This window comes from Balaenoptera acutorostrata, chromosome 2 (genome assembly GCF_949987535.1).
Source record: "Balaenoptera acutorostrata chromosome 2, mBalAcu1.1, whole genome shotgun sequence".
Classification (NCBI taxonomy): Eukaryota; Metazoa; Chordata; class Mammalia; order Artiodactyla; family Balaenopteridae; genus Balaenoptera; species Balaenoptera acutorostrata.
Window position 1 is genome coordinate 154,574,226 of NC_080065.1, and position 13,043 is coordinate 154,587,268.

General features: G+C 50.4%; 1 protein-coding gene across 3 annotated transcripts in view; it reads right to left on the bottom strand.

The window, feature by feature from the left end:
- The window catches only part of SLIT3 (slit guidance ligand 3), a 625,193-nt gene that overhangs the window by 51,176 nt on the left and 560,974 nt on the right, over positions 1-13,043 (bottom strand). For all 3 annotated transcript variants that reach the window (XM_007171383.2, XM_007171384.2, XM_057541374.1), the window contains 4 exons: positions 9,034-9,105; positions 7,205-7,368; positions 4,749-4,873; positions 446-543 (listed from right to left, as the gene is read on the bottom strand). In XM_007171383.2, the coding sequence (XP_007171445.2) occupies positions 446-543; positions 4,749-4,873; positions 7,205-7,368; positions 9,034-9,105 (459 nt within the window). The remainder of the gene's footprint in view (positions 1-445; positions 544-4,748; positions 4,874-7,204; positions 7,369-9,033; positions 9,106-13,043) is intronic.

Consider the following 13,043-nt stretch of genomic DNA (forward strand, 5'->3'; position numbering starts at 1 on the left):
GAGGCTTAGAGTCACTGCCTGGCACATAACGAGCATGTAATCAATGTCACCTATTATTATTGTTTTTTTATAACACAGAAAAGAGTGGTGGAATTACCAGGCTGGCAGGTCTTTGAGCCATTATCCCATCCTACTCTGACTTCAGCCAGCAACTGTGGCTTCCCTTGCAGACCTCCTGGCTCTGGAGACGGGCTACCTGAATGCAGATTCCTGTACCAACGCTTACTGTGTAACCGTGGACAAACGATTTATCCCTTTGATGCCTCGACTTCCCTATCTATACAAGAGGGATAGTAGTAGCTGCCTTACAGGGGGTGAAGAGCCTTGGAGTCCTTCACATGAAGGGCCGGGCAGAGTGTGGGCACACAGCTGTGCTCCCTCAGCCTGCCCCAGGAGCCTGACCACGAAGACTGAGAGGAGGGAAGGCCCAAGGGCGAGCTGTTACCTGAACCCGTCGTTGTGGCTCTCGCTCAGGTGGCAGGTGCCTCCATGCAGACAGGGGTTCTGGAGGCAGGTGTTGATGGGCATAGTGCAGTCTTTGCCCTGAGGAGCAGAAGAGAGAGAGAAGCGTGTGGTTAGGGAGGCTTTCTGTGTCTGCCATGATGAAGAGACCCCTGTGGGTTCCCAGCTTCCTTCGGGATGAGGTCAGGGAGATGGCTGCACGGAGGCCCTCCCTGGGACAAGCCTGCTGTGTGACCCAGAGAAAGCCCGAGGGAGCCCTTGCCTTTGGTCACTCCACAGTGAGGAGGGGAGGAATGCTGAACTCAGGAGTCTGGGCCCCAGCTTCACTACTTCCCAGACTTCACCCGCTTCTCGCCATCCTAACCTGTAGGCCGAGAGCAGGGGCTTTGGAGCCAGGAAGACCTGGTTTCACATTCCAGCTTCACCTCTTCCTGGTTGGCTGACCTTGATCTTGTATAATAAGCCTTTTAACTTCTACAAGCCTACCTCATAGAGCTCTTACCAGAATTAAACTAGACCTTTCAATAAGGAAGTGCTTAATATGACATAACACATCTAGCACATAGTAGGCATTCTATAAATACCAGTAGATGATATTATTACTAGCCTCACTGAGGCTGAGCGGTAATCCACAACTTGTAGGATGGAGTACGGCTGAAGTGTGGTCCACAGACCTGGGCCCTATAAAGTGACAGCCCTCCAGAGAGTCATCTTTGGTGGGTCTGGACGTGGGCCCAGGTGTTGGCATTTACTCTCAAGTTCTGCAGGTGATCCTGATGTTAGGCCAGACTGAGATCTCCTGTGAGAGAGAGTTTTGGGTGGGGTGGGGTGGGGTTCCTTTGGAGCAGGCCCCCCTGCAGGGGATGTCTGAGCTGAGAGGGAGCCAAGAATATGTAGGTGGGGAAGAGCGTGCCAGGCAGAAGGAACAGCGAGGGCAAAGGCACCGTGCAGGGAGGCCAAGACAGAGACTGCGGGCATTAAGACCCAGCGTCCCTGGGAGCAGCGCAACTCTTGGTCCTCTGCGTCCAGCTTCTCCCCCGGGACCCGTGGACCAGTGCTGCACCCAAGTCTTGGCCGGCGGTCCTCGGGAGGACCTGTGGGGTCTGGTGGCGGCAGGGAGGCATCTGCTGGGTTTGTTTCTGGGCTGTGGGCTCGGCGTGGGCGCCGTGCCAGGCGGGGGCGATCGCGGGAGCCCTTCCGCTGCCACACCACCTGCTCGCCATCTGCCCGAGAAAATCCTCTTCCCCGCTCTGCCGAGTACTGCCGCCTTCTCGCCATCTCCACGCCGAGCCTCAGGCCCTGTCTGCAGCAGTCTGAAGGCAGGCCCGCGTCTGTCTGCTTCCCCTTCAAGCCCCGTCACAGGTAAAGGGCCCGTCAGAGGTTTCTCGGAGGGGACGTGGAGAATGCAGTTCGGGTTGGGGTCTGGTTCTATCCTAAACCAGAGCAACGCGGGATCCCTTTCAGAAAGTCCATGTGTCGATGCGAGGCTCCTTCTCACTCCCATTTATGGAGCACATTTTCTGTTCCAGGCCTCACGCTAAGATTATGTTGCATAAAATGTTCGTAACACCCCTGCAAGATCGGTATGGCTGTTATTACCCGCATTCTCACAGAGAGGGAAGGCAGACTCGGAAAGTGAGGCGCTGTCCCCACGATTGCACAGCAGCAGGCGGACATCCAGTCCACAGCCCGCGCTGGGAACCGCGATGCTGTGCTGGGCACTCACTCTGCCCCTCTCAAAACACGGGCTCTGCGGTGAGGCCGGTCTGAATGCACGTGCTAGTCCGGCTGCTGCTACGTGCCTTGAGGAAATTACTAGTTCTGAGACTTTTCATCACCTGTAAAATGGGAATAATGATGTCTACCCCACGGACTTAACGAATGATTAGCAGTCACACTCATCTAAGGCACCTGGCAGGTAATGGTAGCTCCATAATTAAGAGCTATTCAGATAATGCCCATGATGATCATGGGGCTCTGCGACAGAGCTGAATGTGGGTAATTAAAAGACTTTTGCAGGTCTTTGGTCGTTGCTAAGTAGTTCACCTGTGTGCGCGTGTACGTGTGTGTGTGTGTGTGTGTGTGTGATGAATGGGCCGTGGATCGCAGGACTGGAGAACCCTGAGCAGGGCAGGGCAGGGACTCCATGGCCCCTGCCTGGGCCAGCCTCTCTGCTCTGGGGACTCTCAAGTACCAGGGAGTCCAGGGGGATTCCTCCCCTGGGGGTGGGGGAGGGGGAGGTGTCTCCTCCAACCCCTTATGCCACAGAGCACTGAAGTCCAGGAGGCAGAGCCTAGCCCTTGATCATGTGGTAACTGGGCCTGGAGGTGGGGATTTCTGTCACTTACATGTTCGTGAGAAAAACATCACCGTTGTCAACGCCTGGTCAATTAGTTCAGTTCAGCTCTCTTCAGCCTCATTTTGCTCAGATCCACTAGATTGGGGACGCTCCTCGGCTATCCCGCACGACCCCCTCCCCAGTGTGTGAGTGTGTGTGTGTGAGTGTGTTTGCAAAGGTTGCGGCTGGGGCTTCTAGCTTCCTTTACAGGAAACCAGCAACATACCACCTGTTCCTGATGGCCCATTCCACACCCTGGTATTAGGGACTGGCATAGACGGTAAAGTTAAAAGGCATCCATACGACAGCTGCTGAGTACTTACTGAATGTTAGGTACTGTCCTAGGTGCGCTGCATGTGTTACTGTACACTTGATTCTCACAGCAAGGCTGTGTGGCAGGTCCTAGTGTGCAGATGGGAGGCCTGAGGTGCATACACTGGCCATCACCACCGGCTAGGGAATGACAAAGCCAGGATCCACACCTGCTGCTCTGTGTAAATCCACAGCCTGAGTTTTCTCCACTGAATTAATACAAGGGAGTTTGAGGATCCAGGCGTTTAAGCATGTTTGCTTAATTTCTAGTCTTTGCCTACAATATGTATGTGTGTGTGTACACGTGTGTGTGTGTACGTAAGTGTGTGTGCAGGGGCGTCGTGGGTCTGGGACTCCTGTGGGTGTGAGGCCTGGGGTTGGCTGCCCGGGGCAGGGAGGCTGTCCGACTGGCCTCATAGGAAGCCTTTGGCTCTCTTGTCTCAGGCTCAGGCCCATAGGTGGCACTCTGACACTGTCTACTGGAAGCACAGCTACAGCTGAGAAAGCCACCAGGGAGCCCTGTTCCCCAGCGGCAGTCTGCCCCTCAAGCTTGTCACTATACACATAAATCCCCCTGGGGACAGGACACCCGGGGATGCCAGCTCCCTCCTGCTCAGCTTGTACTAGCTGGGTGCACCAGACAGGCTGGGGACTGTCTTGAAATTCTCGACGTGCCTAGTGCCTTCAGATGGGTGCCCTGGGATGGCTGGAATCTGGGAAGCCGGGAGGGTCCTGGGGAAGAGGACCCAGTCACGGCTTTGCTGACCCCAGTGAGGTGCAGTGAGGGGTTCAGCTATTCAGGAAACCTCCAGGCGAAAGTGGGGGGGGGGCGCTTTGGAATCATGTAGCCCTGGGTCTTAACCCAACCCTACTGCTTACAAGCTTGGGCCAGTGAGTCAAGCCCTTTCAATAGTCTGAGGCTCAGTTTCCACATCTGTAAAATGGGAATCAATAAGTCCTTCCTCACAGGGGAAAAGATGACTAAAATGCCAAGCAGAGTGCTTGGCGCATCATCCATACTTTATAGATGTTAATATGGAGGCAGGATAATGTGTTCTACATGCTGCTGGGTGAGAAGAAAGGAGGGAAGGGTTATTCTGCAATTAGCCTCGATTTCTGGGGATCTCTATCCCAGCCCTTGTTGGCTGATCTGAGCCTGTCAACAGTGAAGGCTGGCCTTTTAATCCTCCATCCCTGTATCCTCCTCAAGCTGGAACCAGTGCTTCCAGGGCTGGCTGTCCTGCGGGCAGGGAAGGGAGGTGGGGGGAGGACCTGGGAATCACCCTGGCAGGAGGTCAGTGTGGTGGGTTCAAGGGATGCCTCTACTTGGAGGTACTTTAACTCTCTGAGACTTACTTTCCCCATGTTCAAGAAAGAACAGACAAATATTACATTTCCTCCTTATCTCACTGCATCACTGTCAAGACTATATGGGGTCCTCTATGATGGGTGTGAATGGGATACAACTGGGCAGCCCCCAGCAGTGCTGGGGAGAACGGGAGAGTTGCTGGCAAATGCTGTTTTGGAGTGACCTGTAAAGTGGACTCATCCACCGTCCTTGGAGAAGGGAGGGTCAGCAGTGAACAGTGCCCCTCCCTGGGCCGTGGATGGTAGGGGGCGGGGCCTCCTGTCATACCTTGTAGCCGTAGGGGCAGGCGCAGCGGTACTGCTCCACGGGATCCTGGCTACACGTCCCGTTGTTCCTGCACGGGCTGGAGAGGCAGGCATTGCACTTGGCCACAATGTTGATGTCCACTGGCCCTGGACAGCAAAAGCAGAGCGTTGGTGGCAGGTCCCCAAGTAGGCTCACTGTCACACACCCCTCCCCCTCTGCTCTGGCCCCTCCCACCTCTGTCCAGAGGGCAGCTGGCCCTCCACAGCCAGCACATCCAGTGCAGCTAGAGTGCCATTAATTCAGCCATCATCCAGAGAGGAAAAAATCACAGCGGGACATCATTCAGAAGCACTTCTCAGTCAAATCAATTACTGTAATTAGCCTGATCTGATTTTGGTGCTAATCTGCAAACAATGCACCATAATTAGAAACCCCTTGTGTATCTCTTTATGTTTGGGGAGCTCTGGGCCCAGGATCCATTTGGACCTCCCGTTTTTCCTTCCCCAGACACCCCTCCTCATGGAATAGTCTGTGCAGGGCTAAGGAGGGCACAGTGCCTGGGCCAAAGGCACACATCACATAGGAAGTCCTCCTTGTAGAACCCTTGAGTCGGCAGGAAGAAGTAAGAAATGGGCCCGGAAGACACAGCAACAATGCTGATGAGGGAGGGTCAACTGGGCTCAGGTACACTTTGCATCCATTACAGTTTCAACTGTGTCCTGCTCTCCTCGGCCATCAGGGCTGGAGGGAGGGAGGCCACGTCCCTACACAGAGCTTTGTTAACAGGGGCTGTGCTACCGCTGCAGCCAGTGTTGACAAAGCCCTGGATAATCAGGCCCTATTTCATGTCAGGACTTTAAATGATCCCAGGATAACAGTCATCAGTGTGGAGATTGGGTTGAGATTGACGGCAGGGTGAGTCTGACCATTTGTGGGTGGGGTGAACAGAATGGGCTGATTGAGAACCAATGCCAGCTGGCTCAACTCTGGCTTCACCGAAGAACAGAGACATGGTCTGTTCCAGGGAGACTATGTGTTCCAGGGACACTATGAAGTTTTAGAGGTAAAGTATATCTGTAAACCAGAATAAACATTGAGGCCTTAGGAGATGAGCAAAGGACATTAACAGGGAAATGTGTAGTACAAGCGGAAAGTAAATTTTTGGAAAAAAAAATAGTTCCCAGGCTTCCCTGGTGGCGCAGTGGTTGAGAATCCGCCTGCCAATGCAGGGGACATGGGTTCGAGCCCTGGTTTGGGAAGATCCCACATGCCGCGGAGCAACTAGGCCCGTGAGCCACAATTACTGAGCCTGCGCGTCTGGGGCTTGTGCTCCGCAACAAGAGAGGCCGCGATAGTGAGAGGCCCGCGCACCACGATGAGGAGTGGCCCCCACTCGCCACAACTAGAGAAAACCCTCGCACAGAAACGAAGACCCAACACAGCTAAAAATAAATAAATTTATATAAAAAAAATAGTTCCCCCAATAATCAAAAACAAATATGAGGGGATATAATATTTTACCTATTGAATTAGCAATGAATACAAAATGAGATAAAATAATGCAAGGGTCTGATGAAAAACGCACTCAAACGATGCTACTGGGATTGAAAATTGGTTACAACCCTTTCTGGAAATCAATTTGGCATTAAGTGTGAAAACCTTAGTAATGACCATACACTTTGGCTCAGTAATTTCTGTTCTCTGAATCTTATTTAAGGATATAATTTTAAATAGAGAAAGACATTTATGCAGCTGTGGTAAGAAAAAAAATGGAAATACTCTGAAAGTTCAAAACCAGGAACTGGTTAAAGAAGTTATGATGGAGTGTTACAGCTTGGTGGTCGAGACCATGCACTCTGGAATCAGAAAGACCTGGAATTCTCTTAACTGTGTGATCTTGAGAAGTCATCTAACCTCAGTAAGCCTCGGTTTTCTCATTTTTAAAAGTAAGAACAATACTAAAGTAGACCCCACAGAGGTGCTGGGGAATTAAATAAATGACTCCATGGAAAGTGAGAATTAAATGAAATAATACATGAAAAAGTGCTTAACATAATGCCTGCCACATAATAAGAACCCAGTAGTAGTTTGTTTTCATAATAATCATGCAGTCAAATCAAAATCTCATGTGCCCAAAATGTGCTGTAGTAAAACAGGAAAATGCTTATGCTTTAAGATTGTTGGGTAAAAAATGCAGGTTAAAGATTTTCTCAACTATGCAAAAATACATAGAGTAAGAGGTCAACGAGGAATATGTAGAAATGGCAGCAGAGGGGCTTAGGGGAGCGAATGACAAGTGGACCCTTAGATGCAGGTCCACATCAGTTTCAGCATCTGAGTCTTTGTGTGGCCAATGGAAGAACAGGGCAACGGTTTTAGAAGTCACACCTGTTGAGTTGCCTACCTCTGACAGGCTGCTGGGGACACAGCGACCCTGCAGGGGGCGGGGAGGGGTGGAGGGGTGAGTCAGCACCTACCTTTGCACTGGAAGCGGTGGGTGGGTGTGGTGAGCAGGAGTCGGTCAGCCATGGGCTCGGGGCTACTGCAGCGGGCGATGCCAGGCTCCTTGTAGCCGGCCTTCACCCACTCCGACAGCCAACGCAGGCTGCAGTCGCAGTGGAGTGGGTTGGTTCCCAGTGCCCTACGAGGCAGAGCAGGAAGTCAGGCTCCCCCCGCCCAGCTTAGCCCATAGGCCCTGTAGTCTTGGTCCTCTGGAAAAGCAGAATTTTCAGACTTTGGCTAGATTGGGGGTGTCTGACAGGAGGACCAGCAGAGACTTCACTGGGGTAAAGTCAGGAACTCCAGACTGCACCTCCAATCCCTGCAGATGTTTCAACCCCGCCCAAGCCCCTCCCATCCCTAAGGCTTTGCTCTCACCTACCCTGGTAAGATTCCATCCTCCACTCACCCCCAATCTCAGCCCCTCCAGGAGGCTTCCTGGACCTCTGGCCATTGATTATCTGGCCCTCTTGCCCCACTAAAGGTTGCACTGGAGGATGTACTCTGCAGAGAAGGTTTTGATACCCAGCAACCTAGGAAGCAGCTTCAGACCACTGAAGGAGCTCAGAACATGCCACCCCCAAATATGCTGCTTTGTCTATTGACTATTTTGAGCTGAAGGCACTTGAGAAACAGCAGATGCTGTTCCTAGCTAAAAGCAGGTCATATTTCCTATGAGAAAGGTACCCTCCCTGGGCCAGGAAGAGAAGGGAGTCGATACCAAAATGGATCTGTGCAAACAAACCTACTAAAATAACGCCGATCTTCCATCAGTTTCTGCGTGATTTCCTAGTCCTGGTCCCATGATTTACCGCCCCTAGTCCAAGCTCCTCTGTCGTGTCAGAGCCCCACGCTTCATCATTCTTTGTGTAAAAATGGTATATAAGCTTTGGGGCCCAATGGCTTCTTTGGGTTTTCATTCTCCTTTGGAAGACTCCCACATACACAGAAAAACATTAAATACATTTGTATGCTTTTCTCCTGTTAATCTGTCTTATGTCGGGCCGGCCACAGGGCCTAAGAGAGTAGAAGGAAGGTTCTCCTCCCAGGCATCACTCAGCTTACAAGTGCAGGGGAGGGAAATGGTATCACCCAGTGCAGACACCTCCAAAGTGCTGTTTGAGGAAGGAAATACGAAAACTTCTGCTGATTTTTAACCATAGCCTTTAACATTTCTATTTTTTGAATGTTTTATAATATGCATACATAATATATCAGTGTTGTATATGTGCACAATACAAAAATAATTAAATATACAGACAGCAGGTGTACAAACTCAAGCATTTTCACTGGCAGAGGTATGTAATACCTAATATTCATGGGCCTCAGTCTCCTCTGTGTAAAGTGGGAGGGGACTACCTGATGCCGAGTGCAGAAAGAATATGTGCTTTGGCGTCAAGGCAAACCTGGATTTGAACCAGGTCTCTGCCACCTACTAGCTGTGCAACCCTTGGACCAGTTCTTCAGCCTTTCTTAACTTCAGTTTCATCGTGTCTAATAAGGAGATAAAAATGCTTTACTGCTGTAAGAAATATATGAGATAATTCCTCTAAAGTGTTGAGCATGTAGTAAGTTTTATGTTCGTTCTCATTAAATATTTACATTGCTTACATAATTATGTCTTTGAAGGCATCCGAAGCAGAGAACACACAATGTGCACAATGCGGGTACATTTTTGTAAATAAAACGCACTCTATTCATATGGAAAGAACCATACTGAGGTTGTAGCACTGATAGTATTATCTCTGGCATTATAATCTTTTCTGTTTTGAGGAGATGCACGTGGGGGAGAAACAGGGCTACTTACAGATGGGAAAGAGAGGTCAGGTCATTGAAGGAGCCTTCGGGAACGCTGGAGATGTCGTTGCCATGGAGGGTTCTGAAGCAGAAGCACAGGTCAGAAGGTTAACCCCCAGTAACAGCTCTGAACTCAGCACCCTCTCTTGGCGTCCCAGGCTGGCCCGGTCATGCCTCTGAACATGCAGAGCCCCACTGCCAGCAGCAGGAGGGGATGTCTCCTTCATGTCACGTGCACGGATGTTTCCGTGCCCAGATCAGCAGCAGGGATGTCGGGAGTAGAGGCTTAGGGAAAGACAAAGATGAATCAGACAGACTCGGGATGGAATCAGAAATCAGTCCCTTTCAGATGTGGAACGTTGGGTGAGTTACTTTCCTTTTCCTGGCCTCCATTTTTGCACCTGAAACATGGAGACAGAGAGCAATCTAGTGAAGGCACTGGGGTTTCAGAGATAATGTGAAGAACTATGGTTGAGACCAGAAGTTCTGGAGCTGGGCTGCTTGCATTCAAACCCTGACTCTGTCACTTACCAGCTGTGTGACTATGGGGAAAGTTACTTACCCTCTCTGTGCCTTGGTTTCCTATCATAAAATGGGAATGAAAGAAAGTAAAAAGATTTGCCACAGAAGGTACCTTCGGTTGTGGGTGCGTTAGTCCACGTAGAGCCTGGCATTTTCTAAGTACTAAATGGTTAACCTTATTAATATTTGTAAAAGTTCTTGAACAATGCCTGGTACAGATCAAGAAACTGGTTCCCTTCATATTCACCTAGACAGATTTTAGGGAGATTGAGAAATGCTATCAATCCCAGCTCAGAAGACAAAGGGAAGGGGGCACTCAGCTCCTGGGGAGACTCCCTGGAGCCGGACACTCATTTTTATGGGAAAGGGTGTGGCATTACCCACACACATATGTGGGTATTGTTCTCGTGTGCACCTGAGTGCATTATCCGACAGTGTGTCCAAGGGGCCAGGCAACCTGCTTGGCTTTAATCACGCCTCTCTCCACCCTGCGGTGTAATAGCTGGGAGCTATGCTCACTTGCAGGGTGGTGGCACATACTGAGCTTTCAATAAGTGCCTGGAGAACAGGTTTTTGAAAAAAAATTGAAGGAACATGGCTCCGCTGCTCAAGTAACAGCATGAGCCAATCCACAATTCATGAGTTATACCCTCCATGGAAGGATTACTCATCCACTGCATACAAAAAATCCCCAAACTGCTGACTGACTTTGGGGCTGGCCCGTGAAATGCAAGGAGTGACATTCGTAGAAACTCAGAGGTTTCCTCAGTGGCTGCTGGGCACTGTCCCCTGTGAAGGGAGCCATAGTTAAACAAAAGGGGTGATTAACGTTGCCTGTGAAAGTGTAAACAGGATAGTAACTTATGAATCTGCTCTTCTGTTTTCCTTCTAGCTGATGTTAGCTTGCCCTGGGTCTTCAGCTGAAATATAGATGTGAGCTTAATTACACTTAATAATGAGCAGAGCCTCTCAAGCTGACTTGAGCATCAGGGCTAATACACATGCAGATTTCTGAGGCCCATTTCCAGAGATTCTGATTCAGTGGGTCTGGGGTGGGGCCTGAGGTTCTGCATTTCTAACACCCACACGCCAGCCCCCCCCGCCCCCCCGCCAAGATCCCTGGTCTCCCTGAATGGCAGGGTGAAAGCTTTCCGTGAAGCTTAGGCAGCCAGGAAGTAGGATGAGGGTACCCAGTCCTCTAAAGAGTGTTCGTGGAAGTGTCTCACCTCCCTGAGTAAGAAGGGGCTAGAAACACTTCCTCACACTTTTATCAGTATCATTTAGTCTCTAATCCATGTGGTTATTTATGAATCACACCGGCTCCCGCCTGCTATTAACTTGGATGACTTCACGGCTGCTTGCTGTTTGGCAAACGCACCCAGCCCCGCTGTTAATCATTTCCGAATGCGGCTCTGGCCCCTGGAGAGGCACAAAGCCCTAATTTAAAAACACCAAATGACCCAAAGGCAGCTTTGGTACTGGGACTCCTGCAAGCCACACTCCCATTTATTATGAGCTGATCCGCTGAGGTCTCTATAAACTGCAGAGTAATGGGGCTGTAATTTACTGGGACAGTGCTAAAGAAATCTGCCTACACTGCAGGTTCTGGCTCCTGGTTTGGCCCCCAAAGAAGGACTCTTGCATGTCCAACCACACTCCTAAAGGATGCCAGGGGAGTGGCACAAATGTGCCCTCCCAGGAAGCACTAAGCACTCCCCCTTTCCCTCTCGTTCTCCCTTACGCCTCACAGGGAACTGGTGCAGGCAAGCAACTCTGAACTGGGAATGACTCATCTTCAAGCATCCGGGACTCTTTTTTTTCCCTCCTGACTCTTAGGAGGTGTTAAGGCAGACTAGGGAATTTCAGGATGCAGATGAGGACATCATGAGAGCAACTGGAGGGCATAGCCATCCCCTGTCAGTTCTGGGCTGCCTGAATCTGGGTCTCCGAATCTCTAGGTGCTCACAGTTTGTATGATAGATGACGGGAACTATCCTCATCCTAAATGTGGGATGGGGTGGGTGAATTCTCTTCTGAGCAACACAGGCCACTCCCAGGTGACCTGGGGTTTAAGGTCTGGAGTCAGACAGCCTGGGTTCGAAGCCCTATTCTGATAATCACTGTCTGTGTGACCTGAAACAACTGACATTATTTCTGTGCCTCAGTTTTCTCATCTCCAAAATAGAGGAATTCTTAGTATCTACTTATAGTAGATACCTTTTGGGGGGTATGGGTTGATCAACATCATTCTCCTCTTTTCTGTAACAGTTCCTCCCTCTTCCATTAGGGAATCACCCCTCCCCACTTCTGAGTCCAAGTGGTCTGGCCTCATGGGCAGAGCTATGGACCAGGTCTGCCCAATCGGAGTCACAGTGATTGGTTTGAGGTTGAGTATGTGACCTAAGTAGGCCAATGAGAGACATTTCTGGGGCTTTCCTTGGAACTACTAGGACAGAGGCAGTTTCATTTTGAGAGGCAGAAAGAGATGCATTTCTGACAGTACCACTGGAGTACCCGCATCCAGCCATAGAATCTAATACCTACTACTGCATTTTTCAGTTACCTGCATCGAAAAATTCTCTTTTTCTGCCTAAGGTGGTTTGAACTGATTTTCTTTTCCTTTAGTCAGGAAGGGATCTAATATACTGCTTCCTAAGCTAGGATTTAAAGATACAATGCAAGTGGTTCAGCTGGTGCAGGATGCAATGCAGGGCCAGCACACGGTAAGCCCTCACTCTGGTCAGCCACGATTATTGCAAGCATCGTCATGACTCCTTCCCCTCTATGTTCCTGGACATATTTGGGGCTGTTCCTCTCAAGGCGTTACCCGCCTAGAGTAGAAGCCTGAAGGTATGCAGCCTATCATCCCAAAGGAGCCCCGTGGAGGATTCCAGGAGAGACACTGAATTTTGACAGAGCTGCCTGTGTCCATCATCTTTCGGCCCATGCCTTTCATGCCACCCCACTCATTAATTCTCATCCCAGGCCTCTCTGGGCAAGGAAAAAAACACTCCCATTTTTTAAAAGGCCATGTCCCCCACCCCTAGTCTTCAAGAAAAGTCTGAAATGAGAGGCAATAAAAATAGATGATAACCTACAACAGAGCAGGATGGAAGGTGGTGGAAAGAACACTGGGCTAGAAGCCAGGAGACATGAGTTCCAGCCTTGGTTCTGCTCCCACCTTATGACGAGTGGGCAGCACCTCCTCCTGCTCCCACCCCCAGAAGCCACATTCCAGCCACACCTGGAGCTTCCTGTATATCCCACCCCTCCACCCCCGTGCACATGCCCTTCCTGACTTCCAGGCTTCTGTCCAGTGAATTTATATTTTCCCTGCCTAGAATGTTCTTCACTCCCATCCCTATTTGGGTAACTCCCTCGGGCATCCCAGACTCAGCCTTGGAAGCAGAAGTTAAGAGCAGTGATTCTGAGAGTAAACAGTCTTGGGTTCAAATCCCAACTTTACTCTCTCCTCGTCGTGTCACTTTGGGAAAGCTA